Genomic DNA, 17710 nt, shown 5'->3' on the forward strand with positions numbered 1-17710 from the left:
TCCACTGATATTTTTGCCCACATGCAAAAATCATGCAAAATGTAAATACTGTGGCGGAGGGATACAAACACCACGGCACAACATGGCCGTCACCCCCGTCATGTCCTCTCCTGTGGGACCGGGCCGCGCTTGCGTGATGAGCGCTGATTGGCTGAAATGCAGCTTGCCTCGGCCTCCCATTGGCCCGCGCGGACGTCCATCAAAATCTGATGTCAATGACGTCTCTCATACGCTGGTTGCACTGTGGTCGCCTTGGTGGAGAGTATAGTTACTTAAAACATGAAATGGAATAAAATGTCGCGGATTCTTTCACAACGAGACGTCACGCAAGCGTAATTTAATCGATGGTTCTTGAGTGAGAAGTATTCCGTCCCGGCAGCCGTGTCTTGTGTGGGCTTTTAATCGGCAATATTTCAGGGTAAGTGGAGTGATACATTTCCTTCCTGCGTCTTCCCCCCTCCTTTGCCCCCGAGTGCCGCCGCTTGCTTTGCTTATTTAAATCTCGAATGCATAGCGACGCATATCGCTTATCTTAATGCGCTTGTTTAATCAAACTTAAGTTTCCGTGATGGGAATTAAAGTAGTGCGTGTCTATCGAGTTGCAACGGAAGGTAATGGCTGTCGGCCGCAGCTCGTTCCGGAGGGATTGTCTAATGGCCTCGATTCCTGTGCACTCTCGCTTCAACGTCATTTTTTTTTACTTGCGTTTTATTTCCCCACGGTTTAGATTCGCTAAAATGTCCCCAAATGACACTAATGGTACGTCTCGTGCGTCAGTGGGCCTGTCTGTCTCCGATCTGTCAAAGGACACCACGACGTCGTCCCCATAAAAATCCTATGTGGATCGTCATGAACATATCCACACTATAGAATTAGAAAAAAAGCAACTATTTATTTTAAACCTGTGAGATCACTAAAAGAGCATTTTTGATCAAAGCACATCTCGTTGCGTTTCTGTCCTTGAGGCTTCACTGGAGGCGGAGAATCTTAATATTTACCTAGATTGAGTTTGACTTGATGAGATTTTTGTTTTAATGTCATTCCGATTATGCAGCCATCCATTGTTTTATCACGTTTAGTGAGACAATTGCACATAACAAACTTTGGGAGAGAGTCCAGGTAGCTAGTTGCAGGTTTAACAACCATTACCAAAATCCCTACTGGCCATTATGTTGATGTGAAGGTTACGCAAAGAGGTATTGCAACAAATAAACACCAAGTGGAAATAATTGTGTGTGTGTTTTGCTCTGCCACGTTTCATTGGCTAGTGTGTAGTCCACTTAAAGGTCAGTGGCACTAATGAGCGCACTCCACAACAGAAAGATGAAGACCCTCGGTGTGATTGCGTCCCCCCCCCCCCCTTCATCAGGCTCACTTGAGCATCACTTGGCTGATTTAACCAATTTGATCTCGCTGTAATAAACCAAATGACTGCCCCCACTCATCCCTTTTGAAATAACAAGTTGGCCATTGTGCTCCGTTTGTCTTTTTTTTTTCTTTTTTCCTTCCGGGTATCCAACGAGATGAATTTCAGTTTGGACAAATTTCATTAAAAAAAACGAATTGACCTTGTTCTCGCCGAGTCCAATCAATACGCCGGGCCGCTTCTAATTGAGTGAGCCGTCAGTGCCTTGAGGGGAAGTTGGGGTGCATTGCATGAAAGTGTCAATTACACTCATTAATGAGGGTGCTCAGAAGCCTCACAGGGTCTGAGTCATTCCAATCAAAGATGATGTTTTATTCCATATTGCAAGAAGAAAGATGTCATTGTGTGCCCTCACATTGACACATCTACCCAAAACCCCCTTGGGAATGATGTCAGATAAGAACAGCTATGTTCTGATAATCACTCAGCATCCAGCGCATCATCTTGCCTCGCCACGAAGGAGAATTTGTCAGCGGGTTTAGCGCCTCGTGTTTGAAAGCGAAAAAGAACTTAATATAGATTTTTTTTTTTTTGTGTCCCCTGCAGGTGAGGAGCGACACACTCCTCCATTATCAGCTATTTCACCTAAGCGGTTTTCCTCCGCCCATCGCTTCACCTTCAACCTGGCCAGAGAAATGTGCCAGCATCGCCGCTGCTGTTGTCCTCCGCCGCCCTCACGCATCTGATTTATTTTTTTATTCAGCGCAGTAAAAAAAAAAAAAAAGCTCTCAGGACCGCACAAGAGAGAAAGAGACATCTTCTTTACTTGAGTTGACCGCCTCAAAGCATCATGGGTAGGAAAAAGATTCAGATCCAGCGGATCACCGATGAAAGAAACAAGCAGGTAAGTGAGGACTGTTTTTGAGCTCCACGTTGTAACTAAACGCTGAGTGAACTTTTAAAGCATGGCCGAGTTAGATTGAAGGCTGCGGCGGTTTCTAGTTTCATGCCAGTTACTGGCAGCTGAATGCTCGGCATGTTTGACACCCGTGCACTTGCGCGAGCAGCTGTCGTGGTGAAGTTGAAACGAAATACGCCGGGCCCGGTCCCGAGACTTTGCCCGCAAAGAAATAACAGCAGTTTCAATGACGCATTTAAAAGGTCAAGGCTGTTTTTTCAATTTGGTGAAAATGTTGATCACGATCATATGGCGCTGCACCTAGGTGACATTCACCAAACGCAAATTCGGCTTGATGAAGAAGGCGTACGAGCTGAGCGTGCTGTGCGACTGCGAGATCGCCCTGATCATCTTCAATCACGCCAACAAGCTCTTCCAGTACGCCAGCACCGACATGGACAAAGTTCTGCTCAAGTACACCGAGTACAACGAGCCGCACGAGAGCCGCACCAACGCCGACATCATCGAGGTGACGTCAAACTGCGCCTTTTTACAGCATCGAATCTTGCTGACTTTTTTTTTTTTTCATTTGTAGACTTTGCGAAAGAAAGGCTTCAATGGTTGCGACAGTCCGGAACCTGACGGCGAAGACTCCATCGATCAGAGTCCCTTAAATGACGACAAATTTCGGAAGACCACAGAAGACCTGGATGTTCTCTTCAAGCGTTACGGCGTGAGTGTGAAATCAATGCGGCCTTCTGGTTCCAAAGCGCCGCGCGTCACTCACTCACTCACCCACGCGCGTCAATTGAACCGTAGCAGCAGTCGACGGCTCCGCCGCAGACCTTCACCATGCCCGTCACCGTGCAGGCGTCCAATCCCAGCCCGCTGCAGTTCAGCAACCCTGGCAACGCGCTGGTAACTACCTCCTACGTGACGGCGTCGTCGCTCGCCGACACCCACCTCCTGTCGCCACAGCAACCGGCTCCTCCGAGGAACACAGTCTCCCCCGGGTTGCCGCAGCGACCGGCCAGCGCAGGTGAGCGCTTCCGCCGAGTTATTTTTCCTTACCAACTTCTTTTTGTGTGCTCAACGGGAATCGACTCTCCTTTGAATCCAACAGGTGCGCTCCTGGGTGGTGACCTGAATAATTCAAACGGAGGCTGTCCGAGTCCAGTCCGTAAGTGCTTCATTTGTGTTTTTGCTCATGACTTGTCGTATTCACCCGGCGTCTTTGCGCAGCTAACGGCTACACCAGCGCCAGGGCCTCGCCGGGTCTCCTGGCCGTGTCCAACGGCAACAGCCTGGGAAAGGTGGCCCCGGCCAAGTCGCCGCCGCCCGCCAGCCCCCAGATGGTCAGCGGGCGCAAACCGGACCTCCGCGTCATCACCTCGCAGGGCGGGAAGAGCCTCATGCAGATGGTGAGCCGCTCATCTTTTGTTTTGTTGGTCGTCGTCGCGTGTTTGTCAGTTTCCAACGGCGGCAGACCGGCCGCATTCTTGCAGGTGTTTCCGCTGAGCATATTTTGTGGTTCACATACACACACACACACGCACACATAGACCAGATGGTGTATTTCCCGTGGGCCTGTCGCGTGTTCGTCAATACAGCCACACCTTCTGCTTTTAAGCTCTGTGACTTCTTACAAACATGTACCCCTCTCTGTTGCCACCCTTTGCAGACAGAGGATGAGCTGGAGTTGGTAAATGAGGTGAATGTCCGCCTCTTAGCATGGTCGGGATGGAAAAAGAAAACACATTGGTTTTGTTGTCGTTTTTTTGTTTGCTTGTTTTTTTTTTTTGCTTCCGTGGCATTTCTCGGGGTGATCCTCCTCAGTGTGTGACTGCATGCGGTGCAGGCCTCATGACCGTGTTGTTCTCTGGTCCTAGCATCATAAACGTCATCATCCAGGATAGTTTACCAAAAGGAAATGAGTACAGTCAACCCTCACTCACTAGGGTGCAAGATGAATTGAAAACATTTTTTCGTGAAACAATCGACCGAGAAATGGTCATCTTCAAATGGGTGAGGCTTTACTGTACTCTTTACACCAAAAGAGGGAAGCGCCGCATGGCATGATTCTCGTTCACCGACAAGTATGCGCCCATCTTCACCTTCTTCAGCCACAGCGCATCAACGTTTCCTGCCATTACATTAAAGGCAGTAATTCTAGATTTCAATTGATCTGAGTAGGTGCTGCTGTTTTGGTTAGCAATTAATTTAATAGGACCTCAGCGGTTGACTTTGTCTCTCTGAGGAATAATGAGATGAGAATTGTTACCACTATCCAATTGCCTTTAATGTAATCGTGTTGGGTCTCAGTGCGAGCCTTTGCAAATGTGCAACAACTCTCTCTTTCTCCCCTCTGACAGAACGCCCAGCGGCTGGCGGTCGGCGCCCAGGTGGCCCAGACCCTCACCACGCCCGTGGTGTCGGTGGCCACGCCCAGCCTCCTGGCGCAGGGCCTCCCCTTCTCCGCCATGCCCACGGCATACAACACAGGTCAGTTGAAAATCCAAATGACTGCTGATACATTATCTTTCACTTAAAATCCCCATTTTTCTTTTTTAACGCAGAGTACCAGCTGACAAGCGCAGACATTACGGCGCTTCACGCCCTGGCGTCTCCCGGCGGCTTGCTGCCAACCAGCGTGGCGGCGTGGCAGCAGCCCGTCGTCTCGCAGCAACCGCCGCCGCAGCAGCAAACGCACCAGCAGCAAATCAATCTAGCGTCGCTCAGCAACTTGGTGTAAGTCCTCTTAGCTATTCCTTCTGATCCACTCGCATGCTCTTCATACGACACATTTCATCTTTCTTCTCCGGCATTTCACCATTTCACTCTCTACATAATCAAAACATTTTTGGGTTATTGTTGGCGACGCACCCTGGCTCCTTAAGTGGTTGGGCTCGGAGACGTTAGTTTGAACGGCAGGTCCTTGAAGTGTACTCTGTGCTCTTGTCGCCATGCAGCATGTGGGGCGTGGACAAACAAAGCAGCGAGCTGTCTAGCCAGGTGTCCAGTCTGGCTGCCAATCTGAGGTGAACGGCCACCATTAAACCTGTCTGTGTGTCTGCGAGAATGTGCGCGTCCAGTGTCGCCACCTTGTGGCTGTAAGGAAGACAGCTAAACCTCATTTTGCTAAAGTAGCAGTGACGGACTCGATAGAGAATCTCTCACACACACGATTTGTCGTCACTGTGTGTGTTGCGTTTGTCCCTGTCAGGTTGTTAAGTCTTTTTGTCTTTTTGCCGCTGCACATTTCAACGACCGACTTAGCGAAGCAGGAAGGAAGTCGATGTGTCATTGTGGTCATTGGGAGTTTTCGAGTGTTGAGTCCCCTCCCCTCCGTTAGCACAGAAGAGTTTGTGTTGTTTCAGACGACATAATTGTCCCGATTGTGGTTTGTTGATGATAACGCTCAATTATGTCAGCATTTTTGGGGGGGAAGCTCCAACCTTTTGTTTTCTTCCCCACAGTCTGGGCTCTCCGTCCAACCTGCTCTTGGGTAGAGATGAGTGGTTGGGCCGGTACTGTATCCCCTTCCTTTTCCTCCCCCCCGCTCCCCCCTGTTTGTCTTCATGTACGCTTTTTTGGGCTGAAAATCCCCGCACCCGCCGTTCGCATGCGTGTCTGTGTTGCGCAGTCACGACCCGTCTACACGTCATGTCACGCTGCCTTCCAGGGCTGTCGTGTTGATTGTTCTGGAAGTGAATTGCCAATATCACACATCACTCATTTGTCACCGGACGCTCCCAAAACAAAACGTTATTACAGACTAACCATAACATTTTGAGTTCAACAATCATGAATCAGATTTGCCATTTCAAGTGGGATTCCATTTCCTGTGAGTATCCAAAGTTTAGAGGTACACGAGGGTCCCTGGTTTATAAGACAGCTAGTCAGAACTGTCTGTTACTTGTATGAGAACTCACTGAACCAACCGGGTTTTTGATACAGATTCCACCGTAAGCACTAAACGCATGTAAACGATTGTCTCTTAGCTTAGCATGCTAGCATTAGCGTCTTTGTTTTGTTGTGGTGCTCTGGCTAAGAATCCAAACTGTTGCGTTTTCACTTCTGGAACTTTCTCGTTTGTGTGTCAAGCCACAGGGCCCCTGAATGCATCACAGGCTTGTTGAAAATGGCTTCGTGGTGTTTTTTTTTTTTTTTGCGCCGTGCCTTCAAAATATGAAGTCATCCCATTTGCTTGTTTAATTTGATGGTGGTGTTCTTGCGCTCAGGCCGGTGGCGCACATACCTCAAGGCGCCATGTTGACGGTCAACACCAGCAGCGGCGTCAGCATCAAGTCGGAGCCGGTGTCGCCGGGTCGGGACCGCAGCACCCCTTGCCCTCCGCCGGCACCGCCGCCGCCGCCGGTCCCGCCGCCTCCGTCCGCTGGCGCCACCCTGACGGCACCACCTCAGTACCCGGGCTCACTGCTGTGCTTGGAGCCGCCCACGGGACGTTCTCCCGCAGACAGCGTGAGCAGCAACGCCAGCTCCTTCGAAGGCAGCGACCGCGAGGACACGGGCGGCGGCGGCGCCAACAACAACATGGCCGCCACGGGGAGCGTCGGGCCGGGCCGCTCTGACTTCAGCCCCTCGCCGGAGCCAGAAGGTGGCAACATCAAGCGAATGAGACTGGACACCTGGGTCACATAAGCGGCGAGGGAGAGCACGCAGGGAGGTTTGGACGACACTGAAACACATCACGTCACGTCACGTCGTACACGCCACATGTGAGGACGTTGCATTCAAATGCCTCAGCGCGCGCTTCGAGCCTCGACACCATCGCGTCTGTGTACGTTTCGGAAGTTGAACAGAGACAAGTGGACTCTTGAAGACACTTGGCCTTCCATCTGAAAAGCTTCTTCACTTCGGAATCGTTGGTCTGGCTGGCAAAACATCTTAGTAGTGGACACTTAAATCAACAAGTAGGACTCCGAGAGTGAGCAAGTCGACAGAAATTGTCATTTTTCAAGTCATCTAATTGGTGCTTATTCCATCAAGGGATGCCAACTCAAGGTTCATCATTTGGATAAATATGACATCAAAAACAAAATAGCTCATCATATTATATGGCGAGCTATTTAGGTCAAGTCCACACCTAAGATTTCAAAGTGAAGAAGCCTTTTGGGTTAAAAAAACCTCTTCAACTGACGAGTCCAGTCGGGTCCCTTCAACTTTGAGAGATGTTCCTCACCTCCATTTTATTCAGTCCACATTCAGCGGACATCACTCCCTGCGGACTCCCTTTGCAACATTTCCCTTTCTTCAGCAAGTCCCTCCCACGCTGCACTTTTTTCTTCTTTTTTGGAAGCGCTTCAGGCCGACGTAGTCCTCGGAATGCCAAAACGAAACGCGGCGCGCACAAAACCCGACGCCCTTGTGGCTCTTTACGACTTGGGTGTTGTGCAAGACACGCTGTTGTGTTCTTTCTCCGTCAGTGGTTCTGAAGATCCGTCACTTTGTAGACAAACCCTCTACAAAACTTTGATGTCCAAATTTTTCGCACGAGCTAGCCCTCCCATCTTCTTTTCCCGTGGTTCCCCCAAAGTGAACGGACAATTTCTATATTTCTAACGCTTCCGTTAGCTTTTTGGCCTCAAGCGCGTGTATGTACATATATTTGCATAGACTTTGCCAGTTAGCCCTAAAAAAAAAAAAAAAAATGCACAAAAAAAAATAATGTCAACTCAGTGGATCTGTCCGCTATTATTATTATTATAAACAAGCGTGACGTTGATATGTTTGGGTAGCGTACCCCCCCACTTAGCGCCTGCTCGGTCGTGTTGTTGTCATTTTTGCTACGCACATTGGAAACGCAACACACACACTCGCACACAATCACTGCCCTTCACGTTAGCCTAGCTTCATATCTAAACGCACATTTAGCCCTATTTCTACGGCAACCAGTAAAGTCAAAAAAGATTGTTTGATGTCATTTTTAAATAGCAATTTGTTTCGTCGCCATTATCTCGGTGCGTGAATGTGTGTGTGCACAAGTTATTTAGTCAAAATAGAAGAGATGATGTCTACTCCGTCAGACCTTATTCACCAATTCCCCAAATTATATCCCCACCCTAAAAAAAATCACGCCTACTCGTCTGCGGTCACTTGACTGTTAAGCCCACACATGAACTGGCAGCGCTTAGCTGTGTTGTAACTCTTGATTATAAAAAAAAAAGGAAAAAAAATCCAACAAAAAGCAGATGTTTCTAGCAGAGCTTTAAAATGCTAAGTAAGCTCTGTAACTGACTGTTATTGCATTACAACATTTTAAAACTCTCTTTCAAAATCAATATCACGCAAGAAAAAAAAAGGGGCTTGACAAATGTGAATTTGAACCCCAGGATAGCCACGGTGTTATGTTTTGATTGGACAATCAAAGTCGGCATGATGAGCAGGACTTGTTTTCAGAGTTAACAAAAAATAATAATTCAGCATGTATTGCCAAAAATGTACCTATGTCTCAGACGAAGCAGTTTTTGCCAATCATGGAAAAAAATGTTTTCCTTTTAGTGGATAGTGACAGCACGTTACAAATATCATTTTGCGCCACTTTTTATGCATCTCAAAAATCATTCAATTCACAGATGCATCGTTTACATTGGGAAGGTTTTATCTCTTACAAAAATATTTTTTGGTTTTCATTTTTTTTGCACAATTTAAGATACATGTTTTTCATTGGAAATTGATAGTGATATTGTTGCCAAAATATTTTATTGTTGAGATTTTTTTAATTGCATGATATCAAAAAATAGAATACATTGACAAGATTATTTGACCAAAAAAATCCACCATTTAGTCGAGTTTGTCCAATAAACAGCATGTATCAAAATTTTACGATATATTTTTATCCCTGCACATTTTTTACAGAATTAAAACAAACCTCAAAATTTGAACAAGCATGAGTTTCCTTGACAAGTGGAAACATCCAAAGTTCTTTTTCCTCCCTCTTCATTTTATGTTCAGATTTAAAAAAAAAATATTTATTGGATAGCAATGACATGACGAAAGAAAACTAATAAGCAAGTATTTTTCAAATCAAGACTGCATCAAATGTACCTTGCTTTTAATTGGAGACGCCAAAACAAGCTCAGTTCGCAATAGCTGACTGCAAAGTGACACCACTCCGATTGGCTCAATCCTGCCCCCTTGTGGTCAATTGACAAATCTCTCAACGAGGGAGGGTGAAACACACTTGGGCCCCTGTTACTTGTGTATGATGTCATGTTCAGGTTTCTTTGTACCGCTTCAGTGCATCGCCAAACATCTACGAAGCCTTTTAGTTTGTGAAGCTCGTAATTTTTGAAACATCGAACTGTCTGTCATCGTTTTCACCGACATCCAAACTGGTTTCCTTTTGATTCAAAGCAACTTGCACGATCGGACAATGCGGTATTAGCAAATGCAATAAAAGGAACGTACCAGTTAAATGCTGCAGTTTTCATCCAGATATAGAATATATTTATAAAGGAAAAAAAAATTTGTGGAAATTCAAACATGGTTAGACGCATGGGACGCAGGTAACCGTAATGTCACACGCAGTCAGAATGATGTAGCAAATAAAATACTAAAGATGAAATTTATAGCTAATATATTGTGTTGAGCTAGTCTGCTATGGGTTTTGATGTAAAGATGATGTTTTGCCGTTTTGTTTTTCTTGAACGATATACAGTTTGTGTATATTTTCATATACAAAAGTATGCACTGATGTTATTGAAATTCTATACCGCTTTTACAGAAAAGTGTTTGTTGTACCAAAGTATCCAAGTCCCTTGAAACCTTCTCCTTTTTGCGTATGTTTTACTGTATTTTATATATTAAATGACAAACGGAGTGAAGTTCACCCTTGTGCTTCGTCTGTTCAGGAAGTTTTATTGAACATGTCACTGCACGCGTTTACACACACCGAACTTTCAAATCGGCTGCTTAGAAATAAGTGAGCACCAAAAAAATATATATCTGCAATACTTCAACCTCATAAAAAGATTTATTTACAGTTGCTGTTAAGATGTACAGTGTTGAGTAATTTGCAGGAAATCGAAAATCCAGTCTAATGCGAATTTGGGGTGGCATAATTCAAGATTGCTTTTGTTAGTACTCAGCCCCACCAACGCTGCTGGGGCGGAGAGGCCGTGATCGGCGGCTCCACGTCAAAAACAGCATTGGTCCCCGTCGAGGAGCAGACAAAGTAGAGGTTGGCGGCCAGCATGACCAACATAGGGAAAAAGGACAGACCAAAACCAAGGCCTCGGGCGCTGCTGCCCAGCGACAAGCACAGCCAGTAGATCAACCTGAGGCGGGGGGAAAAAATAGCCATTATGCGATCAAGTTTTCATACAAAACTGTGGTGGTGGTGTAGTACCTTCCAAAAACAAAGATGATGGTGAGCAGCGGCACTATTTTGACAAGGTTGTGGCTAACGTAGGATGCCAAGATAGCCAGCTGGAGGAAGTAGAAGAGGAAGAGTCCCACCGATTGGTTGACGTAATGTCTGTGCACTGACACTTTCCTGTTTGGCGCTTTGTTCTGGAAGGAAGGGGTCACCTCGCCATAGCGAACCCTGGCCACCCCGTGCACCAGCACGCCTACAAACGCACAACACAGTGAGTTCAACTTTTGTTTTACACCAAAAAAAAAAAAAAAAACACTGAACTTGATCCTCCCCCAGGTTGACCCCTAAGAGGCAAAGTTACCAAGCAATATGGGCACTGAGGCGAAGATGGCGCATCGCAGTGTGTACACCACCCTGTGGGGGGCGCTGCCCATCAGTGGGGATTCAAAGGGCAGGAGTGCGTATCCGCCCCACACCAAGAAAGGAAACACAAGCGCCGCTGATGCCGTCCACAAGGCCAGCTTCAGCTTCTCGCTGCACAAGGCTAAACACAACACGGGTCAGCAATGGAGGCAACGATACTAAATTTGAGGTCTACTCACTGTCTGGCTGTTCAGCCCAGTCGTCATAAATTGGCGCTGTTTGCGACTCCCTCGGGTTCTCCTTATGATCATCTATGTCCACGTCCAGTTTGCTCTCTTGGGGGACGACCTCACTGGACTGGCGTCGCACTATTTTCACCCGAGGAGTGAAACCCGTGGTACCTTTCTCCGAGACCCAATTGGACGTTTCTTCTTCCTCGTGTTCATCATCGGCCAGCGATCCATCTCCTTTGCTGTCTCTCGGCGACGGAACCAGATCATCTCGCCACTTGTCGCCCTCGGGCATGCTCTCGCGCCACTTGGATTTGCTCAGCACCTCGTCTTTGTCCTCGGTGTCGGACATGCAAACCCCCGACGAGACGCCGTCTGTGTCCTCGCTCTTCTTGTCCCTGCCCTCGCTCTTCTTGTCCCTGTCCTCGCTCTTCTTGTCCCTGTCCTCGCTCTTCTTGTCCCTGTCGCCAGGCCATGGCAAGGTGACATCGCTGGCTCCTGGAACCACCTCTTCCTCTGTTTTTACTTTTTCTTCATCTTCTTCCTTTAAATCTTCTTCTGCAATCCTGTTACCTCCCGTCAGCTGGCTTGGTGCAATCGGGCCGACTGGCAGAAGCTTATGCAGTTCCTCGTCGGACAATGGGCCAGACATGTTTAGTCCTCTTTAAAGAGTCAAGGTAAAATTGCAAAATTGTCTATGAATGCGAAGTTGAAAAACACGTCCTCCACGTTCACAGTAGCATCATTTAATTTCCCCTGTGAGGAGTTAACATTTCAAAATGAATAAAAAGCACTTCAACATCTTTGAAACAATGTAAAAGGGGATGTCAAAAGTCCTCACACCTTTATTCAAATGCAAGGATTTTCTGCTTTGTTGCTTACGAGGTCATGGCTGCATGATGAGAACATTCTAAAATAGAAAATATTTCTTAAATGACTCATCTTTGTATCAGAAAACCTGCTATTTGAATAGGGGTGTGCAGACTTTATATAATCGCGCTTGTGACTTGGGATGTTATTGTCAAGCCTAACCCTTTTATGTTTAGTTATTAAATACTTTAAAACTTAAACCTACCTGTATTTTACATTGTAACAGGAGAAAAAGAGAGACATCTCTCGAATAAAACAGTTGCGTTTAATTATTAGCAGGAAGTATTTCTTGTATGCGTACCTACTTCGTGGTGACTCTTGACCACAGTAATCTAGAAAAAAAAAATATGACAGTAAACTCTACCAGCGTTAATAACCTTCAAACACTAGTTTGTGTTTTGACAGGAACATTTTGAATGTCACTGTTGGGGGGCAACTGAACCAAATCAAACAATATCGACGCAAGTGGGAGCTAAAAAACAATTGCGGAGGAATTTTTAACTTTGGAACTTGTTCGGCCCATTTTCGCACACTTAGAACAGTAATATATGTAAACTGCCCACTCACCTCGTTCGTCCACCCACACACGCCAAAGTGAGTCGAATTAGGTAGAGAAAAGTGCAAACTTGCTTTGTGTTTTTAATCGTTCGTCATAGGCGGAAGTGATAAAAAGTTAGCATGACAGGTGTGGTAGGCGTACGCAGTACCTGCGTGGTGACGTCATCGCCCAAAGATTTAATTCTCTCGTTTGTTGTCTGGAACAAGAAAGTCCAATAGGTTTGCTTTTCAGGTTTTATTCCTGCAACAAAATTAGAATATAGCACGAGATACAGATGGAAAAACGTGTCTGTTTTGGGATTCCCGGAAGTTATCACTTGCAGCATTTTTCATATTGATCAGGAGATGTCGACAGAGGCACCAGAAGTTTCGACCTCACCAAGATGGCCGCGGTGGTCGAGCCGGTTCGTCACTTCCGGCTTGGGACCGAACGCAAGGGGGAATATCAAGGCCTCGCTTCCGGTTGTTCCTCCTTTTCGGCAGCGGCTATTTCCTCGCCAACATGCCAGTGAGTATCCGCACCACCTTATCTAACGATATTTCTCCTCGTTTAATAGCGCTTTTAACGTCCGTTTGCGACCCTACGTTTAGCTGAGACCTTTTCGATTTCGCTCCTGCGTTCCTCAGCCATCCTTGCTGACTTGTAGACGCACTTTGTCCGAAATCAAACTGCATTTTTTTGTCGAGTGCATTGAGGCGCAAGATGGCGGCGCGCACACGGCAAACATGGAGACAGTCGTGCCGAGCCTTGTTCTTCAAAGACTCCCTCTGTGCTTCTCTATGTGAAATAAATAGCCCATTTTGGGGGGAGTACGCTTTTTAAGATAATTTATTAGGTATGCAATGTCCCTAAAAAAAAAAAAATAACGGGCAGGTTACCTAACCTGTCATGTTGGCCAACTTGTAAGACAAATTCGGAACAACCGGTTTGGTTAAATTATAACCCTGTGGTATCGCTACTATATCATGTCCCGCCTTTAACACCACGATTGCCAATTATTTATTGTCGCCCTACTAGCTCGCGAAAGACTTGTTGCACCCATCTCCAGAGGAGACAAGGAGGAGGCACAAGAAGAAGCGCCTTGTTCAAAGTCCCAACTCTTATTTCATGGATGTCAAATGTCCAGGTAAGGTGCTGCAATTTTGCCAAATGACTTTAGGGCAAAATCCAGTTTTAGAATTTGACTTTGTGTGTGCAGGATGCTACAAGATCACAACAGTGTTCAGCCACGCGCAGACTGTCGTGCTGTGCGTCGGCTGCTCGACGGTCTTGTGTCAGCCCACAGGCGGAAAAGCACGTTTAACAGAGGGTTAGTATCACCCAGCTAGAAAACACATTTTGGAAACATTTGTGGCTCTACTTTAGGCAAGCTTAATGACAAAGTAGCCCCCAAGAACACATAAGAAGCCCACAGGCCTGTTTTTAAAATGGCTCAACAATGATGTGTGATTTTCCAGAAATGTTAGTTTGAAGATTGTCACAACTGCTCTGTAAGCTGCAATAATAGTTGTTTTTCACAGAGGATCAAGAATAGTCTTATGTTGTCTGCATGTGTTGCACCTCTGGTTTTCAAATGTCTGTCGATGTACCACTGAGTTTTGCTATTTTTTTATTATGGAGAGTAAAATGTTGATCGTGAAAAGTCAAGATTAGTTTACTACTTTGTTTTCCCCGCACTACTAGGTGACTGGACTTCCTGTTTGGTGGTCTTCTAGTCTCACTGATGTGCCAGATAAACCTCAGTTTGCAGAAGGGTTGAGCTAGACCATTGGTTCCCCCCTTTCGAAGACTGAGAACAAGCCTTTAAGCTCTGTGTTTGTAGTCAAAGTAGAGTTAGCTGACAGATGAGCACTGACTTTTTGGTCTCTTGTCTTGTGTTCCTCAGGGTGCTCGTTCAGGAGAAAGCAGCACTAAAATGTTTCTGGAACTGAAGTGGTGACAAAGGGACGGAGCGCGGGAGAAAGACGCCACCATGGCATGAGATGTAACCGCCGCCCTCAGTTTCTTGTTTCTCAATAAAATGTTTTGGCTAAACGAACAAGTTGGATTCTTTGAGGCAAGTGGTTTATTCTAAATGACTTCTGGGATTCTGAAGAAACAACTGCTTCATAAAACTAAAGTTAAGTAAAAATAGTCACCTTGCTGTTCATCGTTGAGCTCAGCAATAAATTATGATTTTGCGAAAAAGCAGTGTACCATGTCGAACTTGAATTTTTTGGCACAGTTAAGGGCTGCAAATTAATAGGTATGTGAAAATGTCAAATTTGTCATCTTCAATGCTCTTTTGACAGCACGTCATGTCTTAAATGTACAATAAAATGATCTTTTTTGCACCTACAACACAATTTGAGAGCAAATAAGCACATTCCACGTGGACGATAACCCCCAAACTAAAAAGTATGTTTTAAAATTGTTTTGCAGACAGCACACTTTTTGTAATAGACCCAAAAAGTAAATAAATTCGTTGGAAAATGAGCAAGTTATGGATTGTTTGCACGTTGAATTGCATTTGATAGGGGAGGCGCCGTTGAGAAACGTCATCATCCCGCGACGCGACAATTGGACCAATAGGCTTCCAGGTCGTGTTAGCCAATGAGACGATGCCAACTCCATTTGAACAGTGAAGCGGGCTCTCGTTGCTATTGTAGGGTGAACTCAAGGGAGCGCCACCTTCAACGCCGTCGAGCTCCCCAAAACACAACAGAAAACTCCAATCATTCCAAAAATATACCTCTGTGGAATCGTTTAAGGTAAAATATGCGCTTTTTACAACACCATGCGTGTTTGTTTGCCACTTTCGTGACGTAAAATAGTCATGCGCGTTTTCGAGGCTAGCTTAGCCGACCTAGCTCAATGAGCAAACGTAAATTTCCGACGACTTGCCGCTAAACGGTTACATTTAACAACTTAAGTTGATAAGTAAAAAAATTGCTTCCTGAACCTGTCCTTGACTCTATTTTATTCCCTCTCCACCAGGCTGTCAACATGTCGCACAAACAGATATACTACTCTGATAAATATGACGATGAGAAATATGAATACAGGTATGTGCATGGCGAAAGTACGTCAACATATATTTGCAGTGTTCAAAGCAATAATGTTGGCAAAATCCAATTGCTAAAAACCTTGCAGGCTTTGTGATTTTTCTTCTTCTCTGTTTTGTGGAATTATGTAGACACGTCATGCTGCCCAAGGACATTGCAAAGCGTGTGCCAAAGACTCATTTGATGGCAGAATCCGAATGGAGGAACCTTGGCGTGCAGCAGAGCCAAGGATGGGTGCACTACATGATCCACCAACCAGGTAAGTTTGATTTATTTTATTTTGATCGAAAATGATCACATTCATAGTACACAGTACCAGCCAGCTAAGTTATACATTTTGGAATGAAAATGTCAATTTCATAGTGCCAGGTAAGTTTTTGGAATGACAATGTCACATTCATAGTATGGAAACAAATGGTTCTAAGCACATGAGTGCATCTAAGTGTTTAAAATAAAATACTGTAGTCCTGTCATGGTTGTGGTCTCATTGTGCAGATATTGCCACCATTTTGATTAAAAATGTACATCCATCCATCCATTTTCTGAACCGCTCAGTCCCCACGGGGGTCGCGGGAGTGCTGGAGCCTATCCCAGCCGTTATTTATTTTTTAATAACTGTGGAACATTGTGTGTTGTCACTTCTGTATTCAACAAAGAGGTGTTTCTGTAACACTTGAATTTTTATTGTTGGAAAAGTACTACAATTTCTGCACACACAAAAAAAAAAGCTCAGTTTGATATTCGGTGTCGGGCAAGTTGCTTCCCAAATGCAGCATTGGAGAATACCAAGTTCACTATAAGAACAGCAAAGTTATTTGAAAACAATGATGGCCTTCAACATGACAGTAAGTTAACAATAATATTTTATTTTCCTCCCCCCCCCCCCAATTTTGACATAGTATCCATATTTTTTCAAATATAAATCAAAGTAATTTAACGGCAATTTAGTTGATGGTAGATTACAATCTTTTACACGTAACTAATTTAAAATAATCCACTTTTTCTTTTCCCACCCCACAGAGCCACACATCTTGCTCTTCAGGCGTCCCCTGGCCAACCAAAAGTAAAGAAACAAAACTGTAGCAGTCGTGCTGTTGGATTACAAAGCTCTTGTGTGGCACTGGCTTGACTTGAAACGGTTCATGTCGTGGACTGAAAAGGGCGATCGTAAAATGACTTGAACATCATCGGCGTTATGAAATAATGGAAGAAGAGTCAAAATATCACTTCAGTTTTGCTGGGGGTAAAAATAGACTTATGAACTTTTGCTGTCTGCTTGTCTACTAATCTTTCTGTCAAAGTTGTTTATTTTCTTTTTTACGTACTGAGTCGAGCTCTAGGGGGAGAAAAATGCCAAAAAGTAAAGTTTGGAACCTCATTGTGGTGTTCATCAGACAACATCACGGACATGCGGCGTGACATTGCTGCTAGGTGAAAATAAACGTTTCGCTGATTTTTGTCATGAAAGCTGCTTTAGTGGATTTGAGCATCCTTGTTTGCCTTTTTTTTTTTTTTTTTTAATCCCCTTGCGAGAGAATGGAATGCCGGAATGAAGGCTAATTATGAACACGAGCTCCTCGGTATCTATGAATGTTGTGCCGTTTATGAAATAAATATCAAATGTTTTTAAATGCACATGCATGTGATCTTTTTATTTATAAATATCTGACTTAGTTTATAAAATAAATTAAAACAAATTATGAACAAAAATAAGTTTTGGACAATTTTGTGGTATTACAAAATTGAGCTTTTAAAATAGACTGACATTTTTTTTTAAGGTTTCTTTTTGTTATGTGAACAGTAGGGGACAGTACAAAAACCCCAGTCTGCGCTTTTGTTGTACTGAACTGATTTTTTTGTGACATTGTTGGTATTCATCTTCTGAATTTGCCTCTCTTTTCCTTTTCATGCCTTCCATTTGCAAGAAAACCACCCGTTAGCTATTTACTTTGGTCTTTCAGTGCTTTGAGCAAACAAAATCCCACCTGTCCCAGATGCACTCACTTTGACTTTGCTTCAGTCGGTCTCGGCACAGCAGG

The 17710-nt window shown here is 45.0% G+C and overlaps 4 protein-coding genes and 1 non-coding gene across 16 annotated transcripts; 4 read left to right on the forward strand and 1 right to left on the reverse strand.

The window, feature by feature from the left end:
* The first annotated feature begins 211 nt into the window (after positions 1 to 211).
* On the forward strand, positions 212 to 10116 carry LOC119129866 (myocyte-specific enhancer factor 2D homolog). 5 transcript variants are annotated; one of them, XM_037263206.1, is made up of 13 exons: positions 212 to 418; positions 1973 to 2270; positions 2590 to 2793; positions 2860 to 2997; positions 3084 to 3303; positions 3388 to 3444; positions 3507 to 3685; positions 3946 to 3975; positions 4637 to 4766; positions 4841 to 5012; positions 5234 to 5302; positions 5741 to 5791; positions 6506 to 10116. In XM_037263206.1, the coding sequence occupies exons 2-13, from the start codon at positions 2217 to 2219 to the stop codon at positions 6924 to 6926; spliced, it is 1725 nt and encodes a 574-aa protein (XP_037119101.1). In that variant the 5' UTR covers positions 212 to 418; positions 1973 to 2216; the 3' UTR covers positions 6927 to 10116. The 5 variants fall into 5 exon arrangements, with proteins under 5 accessions (XP_037119101.1, XP_037119102.1, XP_037119104.1 ...); XM_037263207.1 differs by having other exon boundaries at positions 3087 to 3303; XM_037263209.1 differs by having other exon boundaries at positions 3135 to 3303.
* A 122-nt stretch (positions 10117 to 10238) lies between these two features.
* On the reverse strand, positions 10239 to 12794 carry LOC119129867 (transmembrane protein 79-like). Of its 8 annotated transcripts, none has more exons than XM_037263217.1 (6): positions 12636 to 12794; positions 12370 to 12400; positions 11208 to 11893; positions 10967 to 11149; positions 10636 to 10858; positions 10239 to 10564 (listed from the first exon to the last, which is right to left on the reverse strand). In XM_037263217.1, the coding sequence occupies exons 3-6, from the start codon at positions 11848 to 11850 to the stop codon at positions 10372 to 10374; spliced, it is 1242 nt and encodes a 413-aa protein (XP_037119112.1). In that variant the 5' UTR covers positions 11851 to 11893; positions 12370 to 12400; positions 12636 to 12794; the 3' UTR covers positions 10239 to 10371. The 8 variants fall into 8 exon arrangements, with proteins under 8 accessions (XP_037119112.1, XP_037119114.1, XP_037119113.1 ...); XM_037263219.1 differs by lacking the exon at positions 12370 to 12400 and having other exon boundaries at positions 11208 to 11610; positions 11656 to 11954; positions 12636 to 12792; XM_037263218.1 differs by lacking the exon at positions 12370 to 12400 and having other exon boundaries at positions 11208 to 11580; positions 11623 to 11954; positions 12636 to 12792.
* A 220-nt stretch (positions 12795 to 13014) lies between these two features.
* On the forward strand, positions 13015 to 14664 carry rps27.1 (ribosomal protein S27). The gene is made up of 4 exons (XM_037263220.1): positions 13015 to 13134; positions 13645 to 13753; positions 13826 to 13936; positions 14513 to 14664. Exons 1-4 carry the CDS (start codon positions 13129 to 13131, stop codon positions 14539 to 14541), a joined length of 255 nt encoding a protein of 84 aa, XP_037119115.1. The 5' UTR covers positions 13015 to 13128; the 3' UTR covers positions 14542 to 14664.
* On the forward strand, positions 14299 to 14428 carry LOC119130890. The gene has a single exon (XR_005099559.1). It is a non-coding gene; the product is annotated as a small nucleolar RNA SNORA35 (small nucleolar RNA).
* A 566-nt stretch (positions 14665 to 15230) lies between the features above and the next one.
* On the forward strand, positions 15231 to 17306 carry LOC119129870 (cyclin-dependent kinases regulatory subunit 1). The gene is made up of 4 exons (XM_037263221.1): positions 15231 to 15377; positions 15604 to 15671; positions 15803 to 15930; positions 16692 to 17306. Exons 2-4 carry the CDS (start codon positions 15613 to 15615, stop codon positions 16736 to 16738), a joined length of 234 nt encoding a protein of 77 aa, XP_037119116.1. The 5' UTR covers positions 15231 to 15377; positions 15604 to 15612; the 3' UTR covers positions 16739 to 17306.
* The last annotated feature ends 404 nt before the right edge of the window (positions 17307 to 17710 follow it).

The sequence above is a fragment of the Syngnathus acus genome, chromosome 11 (genome assembly GCF_901709675.1).
Source record: "Syngnathus acus chromosome 11, fSynAcu1.2, whole genome shotgun sequence".
Taxonomy (NCBI): domain Eukaryota; kingdom Metazoa; phylum Chordata; class Actinopteri; order Syngnathiformes; family Syngnathidae; genus Syngnathus; species Syngnathus acus.

Excerpts from the sequence above, each read along its gene's own strand:
- LOC119129866 (XM_037263206.1), top strand. The coding sequence starts at position 2,217 with ATGGGTAGGAAAAAGATTCAGATCCAGCGGATCACCGATGAAAGAAAC. Across the intron at positions 2,271-2,589 it reads CCGATGAAAGAAACAAGCAG|GTGACATTCACCAAACGCAA; the intron begins GTAAGTGAGGAC and ends CGCTGCACCTAG. Across the intron at positions 5,792-6,505 it reads AGAGATGAGTGGTTGGGCCG|GCCGGTGGCGCACATACCTC; the intron begins GTACTGTATCCC and ends TCTTGCGCTCAG.
- LOC119129870 (XM_037263221.1), top strand. The coding sequence starts at position 15,613 with ATGTCGCACAAACAGATATACTACTCTGATAAATATGACGATGAGAAA. Across the intron at positions 15,672-15,802 it reads GATGAGAAATATGAATACAG|ACACGTCATGCTGCCCAAGG; the intron begins GTATGTGCATGG and ends GGAATTATGTAG. Across the intron at positions 15,931-16,691 it reads CTACATGATCCACCAACCAG|AGCCACACATCTTGCTCTTC; the intron begins GTAAGTTTGATT and ends CCCACCCCACAG.
- rps27.1 (XM_037263220.1), top strand. Across the intron at positions 13,754-13,825 it reads CATGGATGTCAAATGTCCAG|GATGCTACAAGATCACAACA; the intron begins GTAAGGTGCTGC and ends TTGTGTGTGCAG. Across the intron at positions 13,937-14,512 it reads AAAAGCACGTTTAACAGAGG|GGTGCTCGTTCAGGAGAAAG; the intron begins GTTAGTATCACC and ends TGTGTTCCTCAG.
- LOC119129867 (XM_037263216.1), bottom strand. The coding sequence starts at position 11,850 with ATGTCTGGCCCATTGTCCGACGAGGAACTGCATAAGCTTCTGCCAGTC. Across the intron at positions 11,150-11,207 it reads CTGGGCTGAACAGCCAGACA|CCTTGTGCAGCGAGAAGCTG; the intron begins GTGAGTAGACCT and ends TGTTGTGTTTAG. Across the intron at positions 10,859-10,966 it reads CTCAGTGCCCATATTGCTTG|GCGTGCTGGTGCACGGGGTG; the intron begins GTAACTTTGCCT and ends GTGCGTTTGTAG.